Consider the following 26722-nt stretch of genomic DNA (forward strand, 5'->3'; position numbering starts at 1 on the left):
TACTGGAAGGCTGCAATAAAGTCTTCCCAGAGCCTTCTCCATGCTGAACAATCCCACCTGTCTTCACAGGAGAAGTGTTCCACCCCTCTAATTAGTTAGTGGCCTTCTCTGGACCCACTGTGTATAATGTATATTATATATAGTGTCCTGGAGCAGAGCCCCCTACCAGCAGTAGGTCACAGCAGGATCCTGGCAAGTTCTTTAGGTACCAGTATTCCCTAAACTCAAGCTCTGACTCCGACAGTTTCCTCTGAGTTAAAGCATCTCCTGCATGAGCAGCCTTTGCTTTACTTTCCACTGCTAGGCTCATGCTGGCTTTTTTCTGTGTGAAGTGCCATCTGCTGAAGTCCCTGGTTGGCACAAAGTGCCAGTGAGATGAGATTTGAATGCTGGGAGCTGCTATCAGTCGGGCAGTATTCAGTGTGCTACAAAGCAGATGAAAGGGGTCATTTAAGAGAGGAACTGCAGGGGTAGAGCTGTGTGTCCCAACACTTACCACTCCCAACCAAAGGAGGACTTTGGTTTCAGAGCAGCAAGAGCAAAGCAAGAATGAGGTAGGTTTTAAAATGCCATTAGGCTAACCATTGCATTTGAAGCCAGCTTCTCTGCATTTGCAGAATTGCCCCACAAGGGTGGTGGTCTTCTGTCACTGCTGTTTGAGTTTGGTTTATAACCTCGTTCCCTCTAACAAGTGACACTGCTTCAATCGAAGTCAAAACAACCTTGCAGTATTGTGTTTTTCTTTTCCCCATTCTTCAGTGCTAATATCGATGGCAAGTCCTGCCAGGCCCATGAGCTGCATCAACCTTTTGCTCTTGCACTCCTAATTAAGCAATTTTAATGACAGGATTTAATGTTTTACACAGTCTAAATGAAGTGGAAAAAATATGAACTCTTTTTTTTCCTTTCCAGCACAAGATTTTGATCAGATAATTTAACCTCTGGGTGAAATGGAAGTAGGAGCATTTATGCATAGGTGGTTTTCTCTGCAAAAGCTTTACTTCATGTACGTCTGTGCATTAATAGTGTTACCACTTGGCTTTGGGTATCCATTCTGAAGTTTTTTGTGTGCCCTCTCCCCTTCTGTTGTCAGTAACAAAACCCCCAAACCCTTTTGAAATCCACTAACTTGTGACCAGCTTAGTGCCAATTGTGTTACATGTTAATAAAGTGAGAATAAAGGCTTGCAAAAACAACTGCTCAGACTGGTTTTCTAACAGCAACACAGATTTGTATCCTTTTGACCTGTTAAAATTTCTTTTGGTGGTGTTCTGCTCTAATTCTCGCTAATACTAGAGAAGCTAGGTATGTGCATGGAGTGAAAATGGTCTCTCCTTTCAAGGTAATCTGGTGTCTGAATTGACACTACCTGATATGTAATGAGGAGACATAATTATTTTATATAGGTTACACACAGAATTATAATAATCAGTCTTTTCTAAGGAAGAGAAAGCCAGTATGACAGGAAAGTTATGTTTGGTAATGTAATGAGTGCCTTTTTTGACAGAAGTGGCACTGTTAAATTTGGGGCTGTGCAGCTGAAGGACGTTCACCCTTGCACGAGGCGTTTTGAATTCTGCGAGGGAAGTGCTGCTTTAAATAATTATGTCTCTTATGGTATTGTATGTCATAATCACTTGCACAACACTTCTCTCGTTGCTAAAGCTGGAGAGAAGTGAACTGGTGCAGTACTGGATTTTTAGTTTTACTCTAGTATGTCTGAAGTGAATATTAAGTTAAGCAGAGAGGTATAGCTGGGGCAACCTGAGGAGATGCAAATGAGGCAGAGCATTGTTATCCAAGTATTTATCATAATGAGAGATACTGGAGGGAAGACAAGTAATATTACATATACTGGGAAGAAGCTTTGTTTCACATCCATTAAATAAATTAATAAAGGTTCCTTTTACCTGTAATCTGCAGATAACACATAAATTAACTGCAGTAGGAGCAGGAGAAGCTGTGTCCCTCCTCATGACCCGTGCTGGCAGAGGCTCAGCATCACCAGCCAAGAATCCTCATGTTAATCAGGCATACATGATTCTTTCTCCTGGTTTGTAGGTTGATCAGTTGATATCTCTTTGCCTTTTTATTTTTCCAAGAAAGACCTTCTACAAAGCAGATTGCTCTGGCCAAGTTTCTTCCAATAACTAAATAACAGCATCTGCTCTGGTCTGGGGAGTGGGCACTTGGAATATATCTTGACTTGTTTTGAGTGACATATCCTTGATTAAAATAGGTTAATAGTTCTCTGCATGTCTTTCTTCACAACTTGCACGTTAGCTCCAGCATTTGTAAAGTTAAATTTGGGCCAGCAGGAGTAACAAATAAAAGAGAGAAGATTGCTTGAAAATGAAATACAAATGTCCTTATTTAATACAAAAGGATTCAGCTTGCTCTTGGCTTTCTGTTTTTCCCAGGTTCATATTTTGCTTGGCAGCACAACAGAAGAAATTTAAATTGTTGGGTAATGCATGAAAAAAAAAAAGGTGATTGTTGAGAAATCAGAAATAGAAAAGGATTTAGCAACTTTTCTTACAGTGTTAGAGCAGGCAGCAGTGAGCATTGGGAGCTTGGGAATTCTTTTTGTTTCAAAACCTAAGAATATATATATATTTAGCTTTCCAAAAGTAAGCAAAGGCTCAGAAGTTTGTGTAAGAAAAATACTGCTTTGGAGATTCCTTTCAGATAAATGTTTGCTAGATGTACTGCTACAGGGTGAAGGGATACAGTTTGGTCATGGCTCTCCCACTGTATCCTTGAATGTGAGTTCAGACCTTTTCCATGCCTCCTGGCCACCCTCTGCAGCCACCCCTCCTCTTCCTACCATATTTCTTGGTTTTCCCTCAACAGCAGAGGTACCTGAGCATGGCAGTGGGGACAAATCTCCTTGCCACTAAATTTTTGGGTTTTGCTATTCATTGTGAACCTTATGAATTATCCATTCTGGAGTGAGATGGGGAGCTAAGAAAACTTTATTTTCATAGAGGTTTTTGAAGCTTCTGCTGATTTCCTTTGCAAACAGGTTTGAGGTAGGTTTATGATGTATTTCCAGTCAGACTGGAGCTTATGTATTGATTTCAGATAACACATGAATGGAATTTGAGCCCAGCTCATCACACATCCAAGTTAATGAACTGATGAATGTGACACCAAACGCCAGTGTCTGTCTCTCCTTATGCCCACAAACACTTACTATGTATATGCTATGTGTGGCTTTGTGTATTTTAGAGGCAATGTCATTATACAGTCCTGTATCTCTTCCTTGGATGGTGTAGGTATGGCAGGACATGATCATGAACTCTTTGTGGGAGCCTTTCTACTGATGTTTGTAGCACTACGTGTAAGTTTGCTGTGACAAGAAATAAGTTGTGTAGTCCTGACAGAGGACAATAATTGTTATTTTAGTATATCCCCTGTATTTTGTCCTGTATTTCTTACCATCTCTGCTCTGAAACATTTTAAGCATCGTCAGGCTCAGAGAAAAGCAGAGAGTACCTATGTGCTTCAGCTCTTCGTTGTCTGTTGAGGAGTGAGTCAACAGCAGCATCTATTCATAAAGAATATGTAAAATCAGGGGAGCTTGAAGCACAATACAAAAAAAAAAAAAATCTAATGCCAGAAGTGTTTTCTTCCCTCACCCTTCATCAGTGAAGGTGGGGTTTGTATTCTAATATTTATGTAGCTGAAGGGTATTTGAAAATCAGAAGTACTGTAGTGGAACACAAGGGGTTTTGTTCACTCCTGTAATCCCAGTAGGTAAAATTCTTTATATACTTGAGTCTTTCTCAACTTTTTTTTTATATTATTGTAATTGGTAGCTTAATGGATTTCTTGATTGTTGAGCTCTTCTTTTTGATGTAGTATTGTTAGTCTTAGCATGCATTCAGTGTGACAGGGAACATTAAAAATAGTCATTTCCATTTGAGATATCTAGATAATTTTTTATAGCCACTGTGTGAAAATAACTTGAACAGTAGCAGAAATACCTATTGTAAGAGAGATGATTTTACTTGTGAATTGGGTTTAAAGATAAAATCTGCCTACTTCCCAAGTCATGGATTTTGTATTCATTGCTCTGTTAAATTTAATCAGGAGCAAGATTTAATACAGAACAAAGATGATTGAATTGCTTTTAAACAGTGATGTAGAACATCACCCAGATCTCACTTCAGTCTCATAGTGCTGAGAAATCACAAGTGTGAGAGAGTTGCTTGTGAGTGTATTATACAAAGAGAGATGCTTTTTGCTCATTTGCTGGCTCATTAGGAAATGAAATGCTTTCTGGCTTTTGGGATAAAGTTGTTAGGAGGAGTAGTAGTAGAGAATGGGTTAAATCTGCATATTGTATTAGCTAGAAATTACTTCGGTATGCAGTAAAAAGGCTCACTTGACTTGCAAAAGCCTCTGATGGCTTTAAGTTCTGCCATTAACTAAGCTGCTCCTGGGTTTGTGCAGTAGCCAGGAGGGACAATGAAGTACACTGATGCAGCTTTGATTCCTCTTTGAGAACCCGGAGGAAGACAAGCTCCAGCACTGGGCTCTGTGTCCAGCAGAGCCCCAGCACGATCCTCTGTTCCCCTTTGCTGCTAGCCCCAACAAAAACACACTTTCAAGAATTACTGTCTTTTTATAACTGCTTGTATTCTGCCAGGAAGTGTGTATAGACCTATCAGGTCATCCCAAATCTCCAGCTACAGCCTGGAATGGAGTTATGGTATCAACTGGATTTTTCCTGGCTTATTTCAGATGCATATACCTCATTTAAAATAATTTTTAAGAAAAGGGCACGGGGTCAGGGTGTGGTGGAGCAGCATCTTACTGTAGGGACTTTAGCAGGCAACACACCATTGGCAAGCTGTTCCCTGGAGTTTACAAATGTATTTAAGGCCAAGGAATGTAGGGACTTACTAATGGCACTGCTGCTCCAGGCCCTGCTGTTGGCTGGCAGTCACTGAGTAAGAAAGGCACTGTTGGTGCCACATTTAGGCTTTCAGGAATGTGTGCCCCATGCAGTACCTCTTTCTTCTGGTTAGAAAGATTTTGACCTTCTGAGTTAAACTTTTCCACTTAATGATATTTTCCTATTATATGAATCCTCTCTTCTTTGTCTTATTTGCATGCCTTACATCATGTTTCATTTAGAATTTGATATGGTCAGGAGCCTAGGATAAAAGAGGGTGTATAAAAGGCCGGTAATCATTAAATTTTCTAGGACTGGAAGCTGCTGGGGACCAGTTGGGACCAGTCATGTGCAAAATTAATATTTTTTTGCCCTCTGTTGCAGTCTTCCTAGAGCAAAGTGGAGGTCTCTGTCTGCTTTAGGACAGCCAACTAAATCAGATCGTTCCCCTCCTTACACGTGTTGGCCTGCAATGTGATGAGAGAGCTCCTGCAGCATCCTTGGCTGCATTGCTCCACCACGGGGCGGGGGGGGACAGCCCTTGGGCAGGATTTTGTCAGCAGCATCCACAGCTAAGTATAATTGCCAAGTGTTAATCCAGCTCAGTAGCTTAGAGCAAGACTGTAATCATAGTTATTGGGTTTTGTATTAAAATGCTCTTTTTTGAAAGTTCCTGTTAGGTTTAGCAAACTGGCTGTAGAGATGATTGAGTTCTGATTGGAGGGATGTGCATGAGTGGATCAGGCTACACGTCCTGATGTTTCCCTCCCCTCTCCATTCTTGCTGCTTCAAGAAACAGTCATTTGCTTTAAAGTCAGGTTTGCATCTTTGATGGAAAATGACTGTGCAAAACCAATCAGAACTGTGCATGCCACAGAGTCACTTAAAAAGAAAAAATTCTAAAAGACACCTTGAATTGTATGAACTCTCTGGGATGCTAGGGACCATCACCTGTGTTTTTCTGGTGTCCCCAGATAGGACCTAGTAAATTTTTGTCTGCCCAAAGAGCCCAGAAAGAAAGAAAATAAAGGATGAAATTGTGCTGTCTGAGATTTGGGAATGATTACTAAGTGCTGGCCCACTGCCTGACGGCTGTCATGGGTTTGCAGAAGTGAGACAGATCTGGGAGAGGCAGCTGCAATTGTATAGCTGGGAAGTTGGGCTTTTAATTGCTAATTAAAGTTACCATTTTCATTTGGGGTTTTCCTTTTTAAAGGACAATATCATATTCCGCAAGAAACTGAAAGTGTTGTGTATTTATAGCACACAGACTGGGAACTTGCTCTTGCTGCTTTGCTGGTACATCTGTATTTCACCTACTGCCTACTTTTCTTTCCCATCTGTATTTTTTATGACTCCTGTCCTGACAGCCCTTGTTCCCCTAGTCCTTGACTCCCCTCCTGTGCAGACATATGATCCTGTAACACTTTCCTTTTTGTCTTTATAAACAATAGGCACGCAGTCTGATAGCACAAGTCCAAAGTCAAGGGAGCTTTGCAGATTCAACTTGACAGCTCCTCTCTGAATTATTTAAAAGCTGTAAACAAAAGAGAGCCCATCTACAGCTTCAGGTGGCTTCTCCTCTGCTGTTGTGGAGAATGCCTGATAAATGAATTCAGCTAATTTTGCCCATTTTAATCAATGGGATTTAGTAGAATAGCAAATGCAATTAGAATTCATGGGCTGCATCATGGTATTCTGTAGGGGAAGGGTAAGTTGCAGGGAGGTGAATGAGGAAGGAGAGGAAAAGTTGGAAGGTGAATGAAAGAATAGACAATTTCTGTCTAGTATGAATTGTGTGTTGTTTGGATATTTTTTCCCTTTCACAAACAATGAACTTGTCTTAAGACATCCTGTATTTGCTTCTGACTTTAATCTCAGTGCTTGGTGGGTTTTCTTGTCTGTTCTCTTTGCATCCTTTGTTTTCAGATCTAAAATGCTTTTCTACAGCTGAATGACCCAGTGATTCCGGACTTGGGTGCATTTTAGATGCTGGTTTCACCCATGTTTCTGGATTCAGGAATATTTTAGATAGCTGAGATTAGGGAATCAGGCAGAAGGCACAATATTGAATCCTCTAGATTATGCAGAGTTCATAATTATCTTTCTGATGGTTCATTCTGTGGAATTAAGTAGAGAAGATGCCCATGCCTTGCATTTATTGTACTAAAGCTATAAAGCTGTGCTCTCATCATTCTTAATGCCGAAGGCATAGCTGTCTCCTCACTCCCTTCTCCCTTCAGATAAATACAGTGGAGAAAGCATCAGGAGTCAGATATCAAAAGCAACTTCATGTGTATCATCTGTGCTCTGTATGATTTTGTTTAATGAAGTTCTTCACTTTTTATGTACAGTCAGACCTTATTAAAATGCAATTTACTGTATTGTCTTCATCAATACCAGCCATATAATTTTGTCATGAAAGCTGATAGTTTGCATTGTGGCTTTACTTTGAAAACTGACCTGCAAAAATGGCTTTGATATCTCTTCTTTCAGAGATTCCAGCATCTTTCACTGTACAAAGCAAAGATCCCTCTCTTCCAAACAGCTTTGCAGGCATGACCTGGCCACAGTTCAGGTCAGCTCCCTCTTCCATACAGTTAGAACATCTACAGAGCCCTCACTGACTGTGAGCCAAGTCAGCCCTAAACCCCTTCTTGGCCACAGGTGTGTATGGGAGATGGTTCTCCTGGCTGGGGAAGATACTCTGTTCTGCTGCCCCATCCTTACCAGTGCTTACCTGTACTGTGGGAACAGAGGACAGGAAATGTTTTTAATACAAACTCTATGACTTGAATTTGCACAGGGAGAAGATGTAAGTATAACTGGAATTTTACCTGCTCAAGGGAAAACTTGTGCTTGTGACGTGAAATGCGTTTCATCAGAACCTGCCTGCAGGTCTTAGGCTTTGGCCATTTTTCTTTGCTATTCTCAAGTTCATCAATATCCCTTCCTCATTGTCCTGTGTGTCCTGGCTTAGTGAAAACATGTGCCCACTGCACTCAGGGCATTTTTGAACAGTATCTTGAGGAGACAAAGTGTCCTATTTTCTAAGCCTAGGGAAGGCCACGTGCTCTGGTACAGCTTGCCCAGCCTTGTCTGCATTGTGGGAGGTTTCAGGTACGTAGGGTGACTCCTCATCCTGTTATAGCATCCACTTGTGTTGTAAGTGGATGATGAAGGAGAGCACCAGACTGTGAATTCTATCAAGATTAATGGAAACTTTTGTTTTATTTTAATTAAACTTTCATTCCTCAAATTCAAGTCCTTTTTCCCAAATCAGCATATGTTATAAATAGCGTTGGTACTGGTACAATTTCATGCATTCTCTGCATGCTGATATTAATGCTTGTACCTTGAGTTTTCTCTGCTAGAAACTATTTATCATTTCTTCTGTCTCACCGGGTCCTGGTGATGTCACTTCTGTGGCACATGTGTATTTCATAGAAAATAAAAGGAAAAATCATAAATATATCTTTTTATATAAATAGTGGTTTATGCAGCTACAGGCTGGGCCACCTTGCAGGTTTCCTTCTCTTGTCTGTTCTTACCACTGAGCAGCCTGCAGCGCTTTGGGTGGAAGCAGCCTCCAGGGATGAGATTTTTGCATTCCTGGTGTGTTTCTTCCTATTGTTTTCGCCCTGCTTGCCCCACAGATGTGTAATTCCCCACACTCCCTGCCTGCAGCCTCAGCTTTAACATATGCTGTTGTTCCCTGCCTCGTATAGCACCCTTAGTGCTGACACTTGGAACTGTGACTTCATTCCTGTTGCTATTAAATATACTGTTCTTGGTCTAAAGAGAAATGAAGGCTTTGATTTCCATGGCTGCCAGACTTCTGGCCCATCCAGTAACACAATTACAAAGCTTGCAGATGCAGTAAAACCATCATCCTTCTTTTCCAGCTGGCATAAGCAAAACATTTAGAAGAGTTAATGTGTTTATTGAGCACTCAAGTTCCCCACAACATTATTTTGAGACCCACTAATGCAATGGTCAGGATTTAAATGCATGTCCAGGACTTTCAAAGTTGGTTGGTTTAGGATACTGTTCTGTCAGGATTTGGCTTTGATTTGGTGTTGGGGTCCCACTTAAAAATGGTTTGGTGTGTTTAAGGATGTTGTTATTGAAGACTAAGCAGAGAAACTAAAAATGTCAGAATTTAGGCTGACTCTTTTTTAGTTATCTATGTCAGATCAATCTTGAGAGTGGAGGTGGTTTTCATTAGAATGGGGTAAAGAAGCTGCAATCTGCAGGAGATGTGATTTACTAGGTGGGTTTGTCTGGCATGGTTTGGTGGGGGGGGCAGGAGTGGCTTCTATAAGAAGTTTCCCAAAGTTTCTCTCCTGTCCAACAAAGGCAGTGCCAGCCAGCTCTAAGATGGACCCACTGCTGGTCAAAGCTGAGCCCATCATCAATGCTGGTAGCACCTCTGGGATAATGTATTTAAGAAGAGGTACAAGAGAATTCCCTGCAGTCTGTGAGGCAGCTGTTCCCCTGCTGCCATGGAGGTCCACAGAGAGCAGAGATTCACCTGCAGCCCATGGAGAACTCCATGCTGGTGGATGCCCAAAAGAAGGATGTGACCCTGTGGGAAGGCCATGCTGGAGCAGGCTCCCAGCAGGGCCATGTGGAGAGAGGTGGCCACACTCTAGAGCAGGTTTTCTGGCAGGACTTGTGACCGCACAGGGACTGACACTGGAGCAGTTAGTGAAGAACTGCAGCCTGTGGGAAGAACTCACATTGAAGCAGTTTGTGAACTGTCTCTAGTGGGAGAGACCCCATGCTGGAGCAGGGGAAGAGCTTGAGGAGTCTTCCCCTTGAGAAGGAATGGCAGAAACAATATGAGCTGACTGTGGCCCCAGGTCCTTGTCCCTCTCTTTTGCTGAGGGGGGAGCGATAGAAAAAATCAGGAGTAAAGCTGAGCCTGGGAAGAAGGAAGGAGTGGGGAGAAGGTGTTTTTAAGATTTTTTGTTTCTCATTATCCTACTCTGATGTGGTTAGTAATAAATCAGATTTTCCCCAAGTTGAGCCTGTTTTGCCTGTGATGGTAGTTGGAGAGTGGTTTCTCCCTGTCCTCATCTCAACTCTAAACCTACTGTCTCCTATGTCCAGCTGAGGGAGGGGAGTGACAGACTGACTTTGGGCACCTGGCTTCCAGCCAGATCACCCCACCATACTGGGGTTGCCCAAACAGACAGCTTGGCCTCCCCAGATTGTTGACAGCCAACCCTGTAAAATGAACAGTAGCAGAGTATGTATCAGTTATCAGTTTTAAATAAATTGATTTCATGAGCTTCTGCCAAAGTGTTCCTCTTTTGCTGACCCAGCCAGCCTGGCTCAGATGGCTTCCTTCATCATTCCTGACATCACCTGTGATTAACCCATCTTCCTGTATTGATTGCCACCATCTCTGGTTGTGATGCGTGTATTGTTCTTCCACCTTTGCCTTGAGGGGATGGTGTCATGTGGGGGGTTTAGGAAGGCTTTTTTTTCCCCAGCCTGTCCTGCTAGTAGTGGCCAGTATGTATTCCCACCAGTTACACAGCTGCATGACCTCTGTCCCCAGAGGTTAGCTTGGGTCATTCAGGAATTTCTGCTTGAATGAGAGCCTGGTATGAAATTCCCCAAGGGCTGGTTGAGCTGATGAAACACTTGGAAGCTACCAGACACTCTTGTACATCTATGAACTCAGACCACCAGGTAAGTGTCCAGATCCCATGGGCTTAGGTGGGTGTGTAGGTGTGAACCGTGGTATGGGATGGTCATAACGTGTCCTGCAGAACCCCTGACTTGGGATGATGTTGGACCCAGTGTGTGCAACCTCACATGGCTGGCTGTCACAATTTAGGGCTGGTTTTCAGCATGCTTGATTGAGTGGTTTGTGACTCAAGTTTTTTTGGGAGAGGAATGCATCTGGAATGGATTTCCCATCAGCAAATAAGTAAATACTGCAGTTCCAACAGGAGTTCTTACGGAGAGAATTAAACCTCAGTGGTCTTCATCCCTGCCTTTTTTGTTCAACACCTCATTGGGAACATCTGGATTAACCTTGGGCAAATCCACCAAGTGTGTTGCCTCGGTTTCCTCGTGTGAAGGATAACCCTTCACTACTTCACCGGGGCATTTATTACGCTTAATTAATGTTGTAATCTATCTTTGGTTCCACTGATAAAAAATGTGGTGCAAATGCAAAGTTTTTTTTACTGATTGGATTAATTAAATGGGCACAAATAAATGATTTATTTGCATTAGAGAAGTAAGACTTAATAATTTAAAATATTAACATCAAGGTAGTTGGATCAATTTGAAGCCTGTTATCATCCAACTCTTTAGAGACTGAATCAAATGGCACTGGGAAAGGAAGGAAAGCAGGAGCTGGACCAGCTAATGACTTACTTTGTGGTGTTTCTGTGTGGGAACAAATTTAATAAGAGGATCTGTAGTCTGATGTCTGGCCCAGGCAAGCTGCTGGCAGCATCAACCATGTGCTGAGCTTTATAGAGCACAGGACATATAGCAGTGATCCCTCTTGTCCCAACGGGATTTGTCAGCCTTCAGAGGACCTTGCTCCAGCTCAGAGTGGCAGCTGATGTGCAGTATTAGCTCTTGTCTATCAGGAAACAGCACGAAAGCAAGGATATCTGGGGCATGTGTGAGTCTGTGAGCTGCTGACGTGGATCACCTTCTCTAGTTGGATGCTCCTGGCCCAGTGGCAGTTTGTTCCCATGAAATAACATGAGGTTGCAGTCCCTAACCATAAGGCTTCTGTCTGCTTATATGCTTTTGTCCTCTGGGGTTTATCTAGGCAGATGTTTCTCAGATGTGGGAATGAGCTGTAGCTGATGGCCCAGGCAGGCCCCAGGGGAACAGATGTATCATCCTAGTGCAATAATGAGTTGAGGAACCAAGGGAAGGCTGCCTCTAGAAGCAGATACAGTTGGTTGATTGGATACTGGGACCAGAAAGCAAGGTTTACCATCATCTCTTCCCTTTCTGGCCCCAAGGAAAATGTGCACATTGCTGTTGGTGCTAGTATGTTGGAGGAAGGGGAAAGGAAAAGAAGGAAGGCGAAGGAAGGGAAACTGCTGTAAGCATGATTTTCAAGGGTGAATTTGCTTGAGGAAGAAGGGGAGATGGAGAGATGTACCTAGTACTGTGGAAGAAGCAGTTGAAACCAAGACCAGAGTGCTGAAAGTAAGGTTTTGATGAGAAATGCTATGCCAGGGACAATGATCTCAAAAATACAAAAGCCCTGAAGAGTATGGGACAGATGGTCTTGGAAAGTTCTGCCCAAGTAAGGGAATTGCTGATACAAGTGTGAAGATTATTTGAAAGAGGGAGCTGAGAAGTGTTGGGTACAGCTGAGCTGGAAGGGAAATCACTGACTTGGAAAAAGAAGGAAGAAGAGTAGAAAAGATAAGAGGGATGGGAAAAGCACATCCTGAGTTTGAAAGAGGCATGACAGAACCATTTGAACATGAAGCAGGGCTTTAGCAGATTGAAGTTTGCCTTTCACAGTAAGGGCAAGGGGAGTGTGCTGTAAATTAAAGAGAACCAAGGAGCTGGGATAGAATCATAGAATATCACAAGTTGGAAGGGACACAGAAGAATCATGAAGTACAACTCCTGGCCCTGCACAGAATACCCCAATATCAGGTTGGTGTTTCCCCTTTAAAGAGCTGAGCAGCTAATAGTTGCTATGAAGTTGTTGATTGCAAAGGCATATCAGTCTCGAAAGGCAAAGAGTCACAAATGTTAAAATCCACTCTAAAGTTTTTGGTGTAGAGTCCCAAATAGAAGTCAAGTCCCAGTCAGAGGTAGAAGCTGCTCCCATCGAGGTCCCAGCAGGGCTAATGTTGCTGTGGCATCTCCTCTCTTCTTCAGGCAATAATGATAGGGGAGAGGAGAGGGCCAAAGGCAGATCTTTCCCCAATGCATAGATTCTTATATACAAACTTCCCAACAAACTAAAGACACAAACTTGAACCGTTTCTTCTTAACGTATTAGAATTCTAGTTTCCTAGCATTCCAGGTTACATATAAACTACACATATGGTCTATCTTGTTCTATCTAAAAAATACAAGCAATATTCTTACTATGGTTTTATTATGTCTAAAACTATGTTCCTGGAGCCTCTACAGAAACACTAGCGTCTAGGACTATGTTTTTCAACCTTCACTAGAACTTGCGCTTCTGCACTGGTATCTGAGACCTTCATTCTCTAAAGCACTTAAAACTTACCCTTACTTACTTGCTTACTTACTCTAAAGCTTAAGCTTATACCTCTACTTCATGTGTGAGTGGCTCAATATACTTCAATTCATCTAAAGGTTTTAATTCAATCCCTGCACTCTGATTTCTCTCTGAAGAATTGAGAGATACTCTTGACTTACAGACTCCCAAGACCCCAACAATCCCACCACATGCCTCAGAGTGTTGTCCAAACACATACTGAGCTCTGTTAGGCTTGGTGCTGTGACCACTTACTTGGAGAGCCTGTTCCAGTGCCCAGCCATCTTCTGGAGGGAGAACCTTTCTCCCGTAAGTTTCCCTTCATCCATTCTTTCCTAGTGCAGCAGCTGGGAGCTGTGGTCCTTGCTGTGCTTTGGTACTGGGCTTTGTAGCTCTGGTGTTTATAGGGTGGACTGTTTGTCTTATCTAATTCAAGGTAGCTTGAACAGAAAAGGCTTTTCACATTCTCTTGATTTGTGTTTACAGCTCTGATCCGTGATGGTTTGCCACTGGTCTGCGCAAAACCAAAATCTGAAAGTACCAGATTTAGATGAAATTGCTGAATACTCTCATTCAGATCAGTGGCTGTTTCTCCAGATTGTATCTTTTGTTTCAGATGTGAGTTTGGAAGGGAGACATAATGCAATAGCAATATTAGTGATAACACCCTGGGGCTTGGTTTTGCCCCACACTGCAGTGATGGGTAGAGCAGCCTTACCTTGGCTAGGGAGAGATTAAATGTATCACCTCCAGCATGATGTAATGACTGACTGCAACAAACAATAGAAGGGGAAAGAGGAGGAAAGGTATTGGCAGTAAGAATGCAGGTCTTAAACGGTGCAGTTTTCAAATAATGTGCAGCATTGTGTTGCTAAATGAATATTTGGGAGTTTTAAGTCTTAAAAGAATTGATGCTAAAAGCAGTCTTCACTGAACTAATGCCTTGCCATTTCCTGTGGTTTTGCAATATTGATATTAATGTGTTGCATGTTTATGTATATGTTTTTGAATGCTTATTGTAAGCTGTATTTATATACTGCTGCCACTTCCTTCAAGGTCCTGAGTATATTGTTCATGGGAGCATCTGAAATCCCAGGATTTATGACTATAGGAACAAGTAATTTTAGAGACCCTGTCCCAGATAAATGGGCAGTGGAACTCAATATTCCCACACAGAGAGGAGGGGAAGACTTGTGCTTTGGGGGTGCAGGGTTAACACCAGAATAATTTGGTTTTAATGTATGTCTCCCTGCCTTGCCTGATGGGGGAGTGTGCAGCAGCTGTTAGAGCTGTGTATCTTGCTTTCCAGTAGATGCAGAATAATAAGTGTCTAATGAGATTTTTCTCATCTTGGATTCTAAATAAATTAGATGCTCATCAATACCAGTTTTATTCTGGAATGACTAAATTGCAGAGGCAGTTGCCAATATACCAGCAGTACCTGGGGTGAGCTTTGCTGGCTGGCTCTCCTGCCTTTGCAGAGCTTTCTTTGCCTTCTCCCCATCAGTCTCATTGGCCTCCGTTTCCATCTTGAATTCAGAAGATGGCACCAAAACAAGGAAATTGATGGCTGTGTGCAGCACTGGATATGTGTGTACATCTATTTTCTTTTAGCCCTGTCTTCAGTTGCCTTTTTGATATTGGTTTGTTTTTTGTTTTGTTTTGGGTTTGTTGTTTTTTTTTTTTTTTTGGGTGGGTGGGATTTTTTTTGAGAGCTACATGCAGAAATTGAAAGGGCATATTAAGGAAAAGGGGTTTCTCACTTGGCTGGAGATAGCTTACTGCTTACTTGAGTGTCATTGGAGCAAGCCTTGGACTGCTCTCCTCAGGGCATCCATGAGCTGTGAATACAAACCTGGATATGTATGATAACAAATAAGCTTCTAGTTATACAGCATCTTCTTGTGTGGGGTTCGAGGTGAATAGAAGGAGAAAAATGCATTGTAAGATCCAAAAATGAGAAGGCTATTTCAGGGAGTAGGAAAAAGGGCTGTAGTCATGTGTATTGAGTTGCAGCTAGAAATACCAAATGTGGAAGTGTCAGACAATTTGATAAAGGCATCCCAGGTACAGAGGTTAAAGTCTGGAATTTTTAAAAAACAAGGGGAGGGAGTTGAGGGCATGCTGAATTTCTACCTGGGCACATTTCCTAGTGAGATACACTTCATCTTGTGTGGAAGCTGCAAACTGCATGATGTAGGATGATGAAAACACTATTTTGTTTCAGAACTTTTTTCTAAAATGCTTTACAGTGTGTCCATGAATTCTGACATAAGAAGAAACTGTGTATATTTATGTATGATTGCAGACAAGTCTTTCAAGCGAAAGTGAGTCAAAGGAGTGCCATAATCTTTAAATCTGAGGCTTAACATTTTAGGAAATAGCCTTGTTATGCTGGGTCAGTATAATTGTGTAGCATTTGTGAACTTGAAAACTCCAAAAGATTGTGTATTTGCAGCTGGCTCTAGAAAGAAGCACAGACAAGACCTTTTTCAGATGTATTGACTTCTTGTTTTTTTTCTGGGGCCCAGATAAGCCTAAAGAGGTTTTATCTCTGTCTGTACAAAGGTACAAAATTAGATAAAAATACAGTTGCTAAGGATTTAAAGGCACAGTTTAGGCATGCATGTTCTGTTCCAGGTTTTATACCTGAAGAGTTGGATGTTGCTGCTCCTGAAATACTTTGGTACAACATCTTCTGTATATTAGACCTTGTTCTGTAAAGAAGCACTTGGTGTAAAGTAATTAATTTCTGCTTGAGCCTGATGTTCACAGTATAGATAATAAATACTCCTTTAAATTTGTTCCAAAGGGATTAATGTTAGGTAAGCGTGATGGCATAGAAAGTGAATTCTGGTTTACAGGGAGTTAGAGGGTTGTGCACCACTTCAGCCAACCCACTGTGCACCGTTCATTGATAACTGTTGTATCACAAGAATAGAAAAAAGCCCCAAAATTTGGCATGCAGCACATTGTCCTGCTGGGAAGGGATCTAATCTAGCAGTTCAGCTTTTCAAAACCTCTTGATTTTTGTACACTGGAGGTTCATTGTGTTTTCTGGGTTAGAATTTGTAATTTTCTTTCAAAAACAAAAAGCTGATGTGTCATAAAACAAGAAAATAACCAGGGCTTAGGAGAATTAGAGTGAAAAGCCATTAGAATCTGCTGATTACAAGATGAAGAGCAGTCAAGCAGTGGTGGTCTGTTGGGGAACCACTCTGTACATTTAGATGTGTAGAAAGACTTTGTGTGTGACGTTGATGGGAGAAGTTTTGGTGAAATATGTTTTGCAGATAGTCTGCAGCTCAGTCCTAAAAGCCAGCACCGGAATAATTGCCACCTTTAGTAAGGAAGGAGTAAATTTACTTAAATAATGGACTTTCTGTACAAACAGCACTAGATTTAGTTCAATGATATACTTTTATTCTACCTGCAAATAACAGAAGACAATGGCTGCTTGAGTGCAAGCTTTCTCATTCAGGTGATTTTCCCACTGTATCAACAGCTTTGCTTAATTAGGCTCCAGCTCCTTGGAATAAGTGTTGAAAAAACAGCCATTTGTTAACCAAAACATCTGCTGGGGAGGGAAGGTGAGAAGTTGTTAATTTAAAATAAGATTTTTAAGAATCCTAGCTGTGAATCCATAGAACAAACCTGACTGAAAAACCAGGAAACTCATGCTTACCTGAGTGATGGCTGTGCTAGAAGTTTGAGCTGAATCTCCTTTATTTGTGCAGAAAAGAGTGGGATAACAAAGAAGAGCAAACATTATGGCCTGTAATTATGTGTAATATGGTGAAGGACCCAAAAATTATTTCTAGCCCTTTGTGTGAAAATGTGTACGTATAATTTGGAAACGCATCCATCCTAAGGAACATCCAGCTTTTCCTCAGTGTGGGCTTTTGATTTCCACTTCAAAGATTGATACGTGTGGGATAGCAAGAGAGCAATGATCTCAGAAAGGATTGTATTCAGTGGAAAAAAGATTGTTAGTGATTTGTGCTCATCTTACCCTTTTTGAACCCTTTTGGGACAGGTTTGATGTCAGCAGAGGAAGACTAATATACTCAGTTGTGATTTTGTACAGGCCCACTGGTGAGAGGGATGTGTAGCTCCTGCAGCTGCAGCAAGGCATCTTTATTGATGAGGAGGGATAGCCAGAGAGGAGCCCTGCAGGTACTGGAAGGATGGAGGATGTGTTCAGAGCTCTTCCTCACTCCCTGGAGTTTAATCCACTTGAGTACCAGTGGGTGTTCCTTCTAGGATGTGTGCATGGCTTTAACAGTTGTCCACACTGATTTAGATATCCTCTCCTCCCAGCAATGTTTCCTTACACAAAGATGTGAAGGAGTGGAAGAGCTCCAACCTCAGCTGTCATTGACTCCCTGTTGCACAGGAGCAGCTCTGACAACTTTTCAGTTGTTCAGCTGAGTTTTTTCAAACCTCGCAAAACATCCAGAGCGTTTCTGATTGTGTTACTGTTGACTACTCTTGCATGAAAAGCAGCAGTCAGACAGACTTTAATTGTCCTCTGTTCCTTTCCTATACAAATTGCTTCCCCAGGGCCATCCAAAATAGGGCTCATCTTGGAGGGAAGAAAATCAGTGTGCTTCAAAACCCAACCGTCACCAGGTGAATTATTGCTTTGAATGATGAATGTAGCAGGTATCTCATATACTCAGGAAGGTCCTAAACTTGATTTTGGGTTTTTTTGCCATCAACAATGTGCTGCAAAAAAAACCTTTTTTTTTTTTTTTTTTTTTTGTGCGATCAGTGAAAGGCCCTTCAAATCCCATGGGTGAATGCTCTAAAGTTACTGTGGGTCTGCCAGTCATACTCAGACTGGAGAAACAGGTATGTGTCAGATTCAGGACAGAGGTGCTTCTGTCAGGTCTGTCTTTGCACTCAAGATCAATTTACAGCTTCATTTTACGTAATGGTTGCCTCCTTAACCTTGTGAATGGTTACCTCTCTGTGTCATAACAGAGATTTATGGTGGAGTCTAGTCCTTCCCATGTCAAGGAACTGCCCTTCAGATTTCCCATAATACCATCTCTGCAGTCAAAAAAAAAAAAAGGCAGGGCAGATGCAGAAAGTTTTTCATAGGTTTTAGCACAGAACTTCAGCCTTGGAACATGTTTAAGCATGTTAGAATTGGACCTTATATTCATTTTAGCATGAGTCCTGACATGCACCTACGTTTGCCAGTTAGATTTTTTAATTCATGTGTAACACTAAAAGACAAGAAGATGCATAGTTTTGACATCCCCAGAGCTTTTTTCTACTGCCTTAAGCGGACCAAGATTCTAAAGGCTGAGATTAGCAGCCACACAGAACAAATGCTGCTGTTTCCAGGCAGTAAACCCTAGTCTCTGTCTTTGTTATTTTGGTTCATTTTCCTTCTTCAGTCTTGTTTTAGCAAAGACATCTTGTTCCTTCTGCTTCTCCTGTTAAGAGAGGCTACAGGTACAAAACCACTCGTGGAAGGTTCACATGTAGAAGAGTCGTTTTAATAACTGCTTTCCTCAGAGCAGGATTACTCAGTTGGGCTGGATCTTCAGCATTCCCACTGCCTCTGTTTTGGGAGTTGCTGGCTCCTGCAGGCAGCAGAAATGCATGATGAGTAAGGCCAGTTTTTAAACCTTCTTGCCATGCACAGAAACACAGTTGGTTATGGTAAAGTAGCACATGCAGCCACAGTGAATGTGAGACCCTGTTTTTCATGCCTCAGTGATACAGATAGTCATAGTAGAGTGTTTAGGGAAATAGGTGTTCTGCCATTTCAGTGGTGATGGTGGTTTTCCTTTGAGGTCCTGGTGACTCCATTCATACATATCCTGGCAAAAAGATTGATTTAATGTGCACACAGCTGTCGCAAGTTATGAACCTACAAATCTAAACAACTTCCTAACTTCTTTAGGTGTTTAACACATTGTTTTACAGGCTACACAAAAGGAGGTGAATTGTTTCTTTGGAGGATTAAAAACAAGTTACTTAGCTGTGTTCCTAAGGAAGCAGTGCTAGAGTGCCTTAACAAACAAGTGTGTTCAGTGGCAGATTTGGTGCTAGTTTTGCTGCTGTCTGCACCTGTTTGCATCTCATGGTTGTGGATGAAAGCAGCAGAGCAGTGATTAGCTCAGACCCTGCTGAAAAAAAAAAAACAACACCCAGGGGCTTCTGAAGAACAAGGGAGTGAGAGTAAATTATCCTCTGCCATTTTTATTTTATTTAGCAGGTAAAACTGTTCATTGAAACAAAGTTCATTTACAGTGGCACCCCAGCAGACTGCAGCAGCAGGATGAATTACCAGTCACTCACAGTGCAAATGAGAATCATTCAAACCCTCCATCAACTGTACTCAGTAGTTCAGGTCTCCTGCACTGCACAGTAGATCACTGCTGGTCCCTCTCCCTTGCTTCCAGAATCCTATTGGGCATCCCAGTCTCTCTTCCCATACCCAGATAATATTTATATCTGCTTTCCCCCACCGGTGGGTTTTGATTGTAATGCTGTTAACCAGAAGCTGAGCAGATAACAGGATTAGATTCTTAGCCACCAAATTAAAAGAAATTGCAGTATATTCTTTCAGGAGCTTAGATTTGGGAGATCATTAGTGAGATAATATCAGGAGTTTTAACTAATCCTCTAATGATTGTACCAGGGTGAACAAATCTATCTGTGTCAGTTAGCCCAGTGGCCCACCACAAGACTACTCTTACCAGATAAATGGATTTTCACACTGAAGGGGATTTTTCTCTCTTTGCCCCAAATCCAGAGGCTGTGCAAAGTTCTGAACTTCGTGGTATGGCAGCACACAGCCAGCTTGGGGCTGTGTTGAGCTGCCTTCCCACTCCCTTTGGAACACGGTGTGTTCTAGTCACTGAGTTTATTAAAAATGCATATGTTAAGTGATGGGATAATTACAGGAAGTTTGGGGATGGATAGCAGCAGCCAGAGAAATTTAAAAACGTGTCTCAGAAAATATATCAGCTATCTTGAGAGAAAACAGTTCACTGTGGGCGGTTCAGCAGCGTCCACTACGTCTGTTGGCATGAGGATGGCTGCAGGACACCTGTCTGGGAGTAGTGCTTCTCTCTCAGCATCTCTGGGGCTCTTGCCAGCACCCTAGTGCTTATGTGCTTTAGGCTTGTGGATTTCCCTGTAGATTTTGGATAGGATTTTGGCTGGGGAGGGTGCATCTGTGCTTGCTGATCACATAAGCAATGCGGTCTGGAGAGATGCTCTTTCTCCTCCAGCTTTTGCCTGGGGGTTGCCTGACAGATGCAGCAGACCATTAATTCACAGTCAACCAGGGTATCTCCAAATGCAACTCCACCAATTGGCAGGAGGTAAAGGGATGCTGCCTCTGTAAGCAGGGCTGGAGCCCTCTCTGTTTATCTTCCCTTTCAAACTGGGTGCATCTGCTATTGCTCTCTAATCTCTTCTCTTTGTTTTACCCGTCTGAAGCCTCTTGGCCTTGGAGCTAGAGGGGTTTTGTAAGGGTGATTAGTTGGTTTAGTTAGGGTGCTGGAGATCTTTGTCCATATGCTGCCAAAAGATGAAATAGCTATTATTTGTGTTAGTTCACTTCACAGGGAGGCTGTGAGAATGAATTCATGTTTGTAAATTGCTTTGGAGATTTAGAGCTCTGTACAAGCACTAAGGATTATTGCTTTCTAATTCTTCAAGGTAGTATAACTTATAAAGACTTCTAGCCTTGAAAGCATCTCAGATATAGGAGGAGTTAAATCCCTTTAAAATTAGATATATTTCTAATGTTTAAGATAAAAATAACTTCTCTGCTGCTTCATCCAAAAAAAAAAAATGAGGGGAAAAAAGCAATGGCAGGTTCTAATAGTGTCTCTTTTTTTTCCAGGAGTCCAATGTGCTTATTGCTGCTAACAGTCAGGGTACAATTAAGGTAAGTTATTTTACACAATCTCACCTTTAAACACTTGAATCTGTTGATAGTAAAGAGCAAGGTCAGAGACACTGAACAGCCAGGAGAAACCATTAGAGGAGGTCATCTTGGCTGCAGAGGTTTGCAATTTAAATGATGTGTTTGCCTCTGGCACACAGTGAAGTGAGCAGGCAGTGCCCCAGGAGTGAAACCAGTTGCAGTGAGATGTAGAAGAGTTGCTGGTGGCCATCCAGCATTCACTGTTGCTTCTTGAGATCCTGGCACAAGCACCTCCCCAGGCTGTTGCTGGCTCCCATGTCAGTAGAGGCTAAGTGTTAACTTATCAGCATTAACCTGAACCCATCCTCTGGCTGCTGCAGATGCAGCAGGGCTGAAAGCTGAGCAGGGATGCATCTGGCTGAAGCAGAGCTGGAATGTGCAGGGATGCTCCCTGTCTTTGCTGACTGTGGTGCTCAGATGGGCGGTAACAGACAGCAGCTGCCAGCACAGGGTTTTGTGAAAGCATCAGCCTTCCCCATGCACAGCACCAGGTTTTCAGCTCTTTAATTAAGTCTTCCAGAATATCTGTTCAATGTATTTCTATCCATGGAATGTCAAGTGATATGGAAAAGACTGTCTGGCTTTACATGTCTATGTAAAGCATAGCAAAACCAGTATCCAAGACAGTACCAAACTCAACCCAAACCCAGAACTTAATCCCACACTCTACACAGCAGCACTGACCTCCACCATGCTGTTAGGTTTGGTGCTTAATGCCCTAAGCTTGTAGCCCAGACCCCTGGCAGCATTCTGGAGCTGCTGGTAAAGGGGTTTACTTGCTGTCTGCAGAGGTTTATACTGCTTTGTCACTGTCATGAAGCTGAGATCCTGATTGTCTGTCACATCCCTGTGGCAGTAGCAGTTCTCTGGACCCATACCAGAGCTGCTGGTCTGAACTAACCTGGAAAAAATCGTCAGAAATGCAAGAATGGTGAGAGATCAAAGTGGTCTGTGTTTAACTGCATATCAAGATTTTTTTTCCCCCCTTTTTTAGGACACCAGTGGCTGGGTTACTCCTGCTGTTTCAGCATGTGCTGCTGTAACCTCTCATTCTTAGAGGTTTTATTTATATATCATGTTTTGGAATTGATTAGTGGTTATTTTGGTCACCTACTCCTTAGGAAAATGGAAAAAATGCACAGACGCTTTTGATATTTTGACGTGAATCCAGCAGCAAGAGCAGTGATTAGAGGGGAGAGGTTTTGCTCATGCACTTAGCTTGTTAACAAGAGAAGGTAGAAAGAGAGAAATGTGCAGACAGCCAGGGCTGTCAGAACTCTGGTATCTCCATTTGCCTTTGACAGCATGCAAGGGGAAGGTGGGATGGTCTGGGAAAGGTCTGGGTGTGCCCAAACCCACACCAGTCTAGAGACAGATGCCATACTGGGCATTACCCATGAGCTACATCTCCAGAGTTTTTCCCAGTAAAGCCAAACCAGGTTAATGCGGACTCCAGCAGCCCCACAGGTACTTCTTTGCTGTCTCTAGTCTATGCCTTCAGAGGCTGCTGTTCCATCCCAGCCTGGACAAGGGAAATGAGCACAAAGAGTTGGGATGACAAAAGCTCTGATCTCTGTTACAAGATTTCCAAGAGCTGTGTGATTGAGATGAGGGGAAATGAGGCATCTGTGGATGGTTTTGCTTCATGGCTAATTTATCATCACACAAGCAGACATCAAAATTGGGATGCTTGCCAAGTGCTTTTCCTATTTGTGGGATATTATTTCATGCTGGTGAATAAAGGGTAAGGGGTGGCGACTGAAGGGTCAGTCCTATCTTAGTGATCTATATGCTGACGTAGGAAATAATGAATGTCGTAAATTCCTATTCTAAATGTCTCATCTTCCTTACTAATCAGGTACTGGAGCTGGTATGAAGGGTTTTCTCTCAAGGCATGAGGTACTTGGTCCTGCTGATATGCTACAGTATTCATCTGGGAACCACAGTGGGACAAGAAACCAAAACCACCTTGATGTTCCTCCCCAGAGTGATCATGTTTGGGTTTTTTTCCATTTATGGACTTTCTAGGACATTTTGAGACACTGGTAACATCAGTGAACTGTCTACCATCAACATTAACTCCACAGATTTTGCTGGTGGTGGTGGTATGGTTGTCTAATTTTTATGATAGGAAAACAAATTCTTTTAAATAAAAACAAAAAGGAATAATAAAATTTATTGAGCCACAAGCTGAAGCTGGAAGATTGTCTTGTTGAATAAGAGAACAGATTTACTTGTGAAGGGAGCTTACAGGAGCATACAGGGCTGTCCTCAGTTGAATATCTCCAGTTACTTTCATCTGGACTCTTCCTCATCCCCACTGGAAAAAGAAAGTCGCTCAGCCTTACCTGGACATGCAAGCAAGTTCACTTTGAAAACCCATCATTCTACAGTTCTGTTGTTCCTTTGGTTTATTAATTAATTTTTAAAAGCGTTATATGTTGAGAAATGTCACCAAGGCTGACACCACTGGAGACTGAAGTCCTCTAGTCATCAAAAAGAGAAGTCCTCTCCTTAGACCCCTTTCTTGCCCCAAAAGGGCAGTTCCAAAGGAGAGGATTAAGTTGTCCTCCTGTCCATGTGGGCCACCTGCCACTGGCAACATGCTGAGATGAGGGGCCCTGCAGTTCCTGGGACCTGGACTGACCTCACCAAGACATTGTGGGATAAAGATGTGCCTCCCACTCACCTGGCTGTGTTTGACTATCTCAGCTAGACAAGGAGGCATCTAGATCCAGTTACCAAAGCCCTGCACCACTCAATCACCTGTGTGGTCTGGTTCTGCTTGCCCCTCTCTGCACACCATGAAGCCAAGCATTTTGAATGTTGTAACAAGAGAGGGGATGGAGTTGGTTTGTAATGTGTTTCAGAGCCATGATATAAGTAGCCTTATTTTTAATGATCATGCATACACTTAATTGTACATATGGAGGGGGAATAAACCATGAAGCTGAGAGTTTTTGTTGCTTTCTTGGCAGGATAGCAGAGCAGATAAGAAGGTGCAGATGGTTGTCACGAGCAGCAGCCAGGCTAAACTGTCAGGATTGCTGCCAGAACTCGTTAAGCTTGAAAGTGGATTTGGTGGGAGTAGCATCTTTTCCCTGCCATGGATGTCAAAGGTGCAATGCAGACACTGATACCTGTGGGAAGTGTTTTGATTTGCAAACAGAATCCCTCTCCATTCATTCACTGCAGGACGTGTCTCCCTCATGCCATGGGGGCTGGGATTGATGCAGGGATTTTGCACAGCTCACATGTCCTCCAGGTGTTAAAGGCCTGACTCTGATCTTCCCAGGAAGATTGTGTGACCTTCTCACACCCTTTGGGCAGAGAGCAGGCAAGAAGAGCAAGGATGCTCTTGAGGGTATTAATAAAGAAGCAGGGATTAAGTCTTGTGGCAGAACTGGGGACAGGTCCTGTCCTGGTTCAGTGCTAGTGCATGTTTCTAGGGGGTAATCTGTGCTCCTTCAGAGGTAGAAGGATGTGGGATGCACCACCTTCTGGAGAGTCTAGTCCAGGGGGGAGAAGAGTGATACTGAGCTCCAAGGGAGGGCTGGATGCATGGCTCTCAGATGCTGCATGCTGGTTTTCATCCATGATCTCTGGTGTGTCAGTGGCAGGGAGAGTGAGGAGAGAGAAGAAAGCATGCCAGCTCGTGTCCTGCTCAGGCATGCTACATGCAGGTCTCCATTCTATGAGTAACCTGAGACACTGTGGCAGAAGAAAACAAAATTGGTTCCTCCTGCCTGATGGCAGCTGTCTGACACATTCCCACTGAGCACTAGTTTGATTTCCATTTTGCTGCATTTTAAGAGAATTTGGTGTGGAGTGAGTGTGCTGAGCATCCTCCCCAGCCAGCCCTCTCCAAAGGCAGGGCCGATGTGATGATCCATTGCCATTGCTCTTCCTGCTTCCCCTGATTTCAGGTGTGGGTTTCCCCTGGTCTCTGGCTTATCAATGCCTACTAATTTATTTTGCAAACTGCCCTGGCTGCTGTTGTACCCCAGCCTGATGCCACACAGCTGCTGTTGGCAGGTGACCTCATTCCTTTTCTCCCCCACTTGGAGATCCTCTGTGTTTTAAACTGAAATTGCTCTGACAAAGCCGAGATCTTTAAAACAGAAGAAAAAAAGCAGCTGTTTTGAATGCTGTAAGGTTACTCCTTGAATTAAACAGGGAAAGCTGTTTGACTTTGGATGCCTTTAATTTTTTTCAGTTTTCATTCTGTTTCAATCAAGATAAAATGCAAATTTGGTGTCTGGCCCTAATTAGAAACACAGCATCTCATAAACACAAGTTGATGGCAATTTTTTGTCTTGGTCTCTTTATCACAAGAGGTAATGCTCCTTATTTTAATCCCCTTAATTTTCTTTCCTTCAGGTAACTCTTCACAGCTGACAAATTAAGTCACTTATAATTAGTGTAATTTTGTTTGTTTGTTTTTTTAAACAGCATGTGGTCAGTATTTTTTAAATAAGTCACCAACTCAGCAAATGGTTCCTGACAGATTTTCAGCCTATTTAGAGTCAGGGGCTGATTGACTTTGGGGGGGATGTAGAGAGGTCTTTGGTCCAACTCTCTGTGCAGAGCAGGGCTTACTAGAAGTTGGATGAGATTGCTTCAGGGCCTGGAGATGTTCACAACTCAACCAGGCAAGGATAGAAGATTCCCAACTCCCTTTGGAAACCCTCTTCCAGCACTTAACCACTCTCCTTGTGGAAGTTAATTGTAGATGGTGGGCACTTGGAGTCTTTATTCTCACTTTCTTCTTTCAACAGAACCAGGTTACAAAGCCCTTGACTGGAAACTGCCCCAGAACAGTTTTGCCTCCAGCTCTCGTGTCCTTGCGAGAGGTGTTAGGTGAGTCAGATTTTTTGAGAACAGGAATTTAAAACCTTTCTTGGCCAGCCAGCATCTTCAATTAACTTTAAAGCATTTAACAGAAGAGTAGGAGGAACATGCCTCAGTGCTAAAAAACTCCAGTGCTGGAGGGAATTGAAAATGACAGTCAATGGGAAATCTAAATTAATATCAATATGTCAGGCTCTCCTGCAGTGAGCGTGGCCAGCTGCTAATGCAAGTGTTCGACCTGAGTGCAGAGCCTTGTTTGTCTAGGGTAATTCTGTTTAACTATGGAAGGTCATAATGACATCAGCAGATAATTGGGAAGGCAAATTAACTCCTTTCTAGCTCATAAGTCCTCTTTCCTTTCTCACTGCTTTTCTGGAGGCCAGAAATACCCAGCAAGGACCTGCAGCAGTCCAGAGGTGAGTAGAGTGTTCGCTGTGGTGTTTGCCTTGAAGAACTCCTCGTGTCAGCAGCACCGGGTGTCCTGGCAGGCATCCAGAGGATGTGATTGCATCCTGCCTCTGCCAGCCTTCACCACTGCCTGCAAAGGCTTTTCCTTGAGACCAGCCTCATGGGATGTTCCTCACCTGGTCTCAGAGAGGGATTTTCCTTCCTCTCAGCTGGGTGGAGGCCACGTCCTGCACTTATTAATGGATGGAGCATTTGTAGAGGTCAGGGAGTGTCACTGACCTTAAATGCTGGGGGGTCTGAGAGGTTTGGGTAGTGGAAAGGTGTGCTTGAGACCATGGGAATCCAAAAATTAGAGCAGCATCTG

The 26722-nt window shown here is 42.7% G+C and overlaps 1 protein-coding gene and 1 non-coding gene across 3 annotated transcripts in view; both read left to right on the forward strand.

Annotated features, from left to right (window-relative positions):
• Positions 1-24029, forward strand: part of COP1 (COP1 E3 ubiquitin ligase) — a 124653-nt gene extending 100624 nt beyond the window's left edge. For both annotated transcript variants that reach the window (XM_062497423.1, XM_062497424.1), the window contains exons 19-20: positions 21016-21060; positions 22958-24029. In XM_062497423.1, the coding sequence (XP_062353407.1) occupies positions 21016-21060; positions 22958-22975 (63 nt within the window). In that variant the 3' untranslated portion in view covers positions 22976-24029. The remainder of the gene's footprint in view (positions 1-21015; positions 21061-22957) is intronic.
• LOC134047059 (small Cajal body-specific RNA 3) lies at positions 5228-5363 on the forward strand. Its single transcript, XR_009933409.1, has one exon. It is a non-coding gene; the product is annotated as a small Cajal body-specific RNA 3 (non-coding RNA).
• Positions 24030-26722: the final 2693 nt, after the last annotated feature.

The sequence above is a fragment of the Cinclus cinclus genome, chromosome 8, assembly GCF_963662255.1.
Source record: "Cinclus cinclus chromosome 8, bCinCin1.1, whole genome shotgun sequence".
Taxonomy (NCBI): Eukaryota; Metazoa; Chordata; class Aves; order Passeriformes; family Cinclidae; genus Cinclus; species Cinclus cinclus.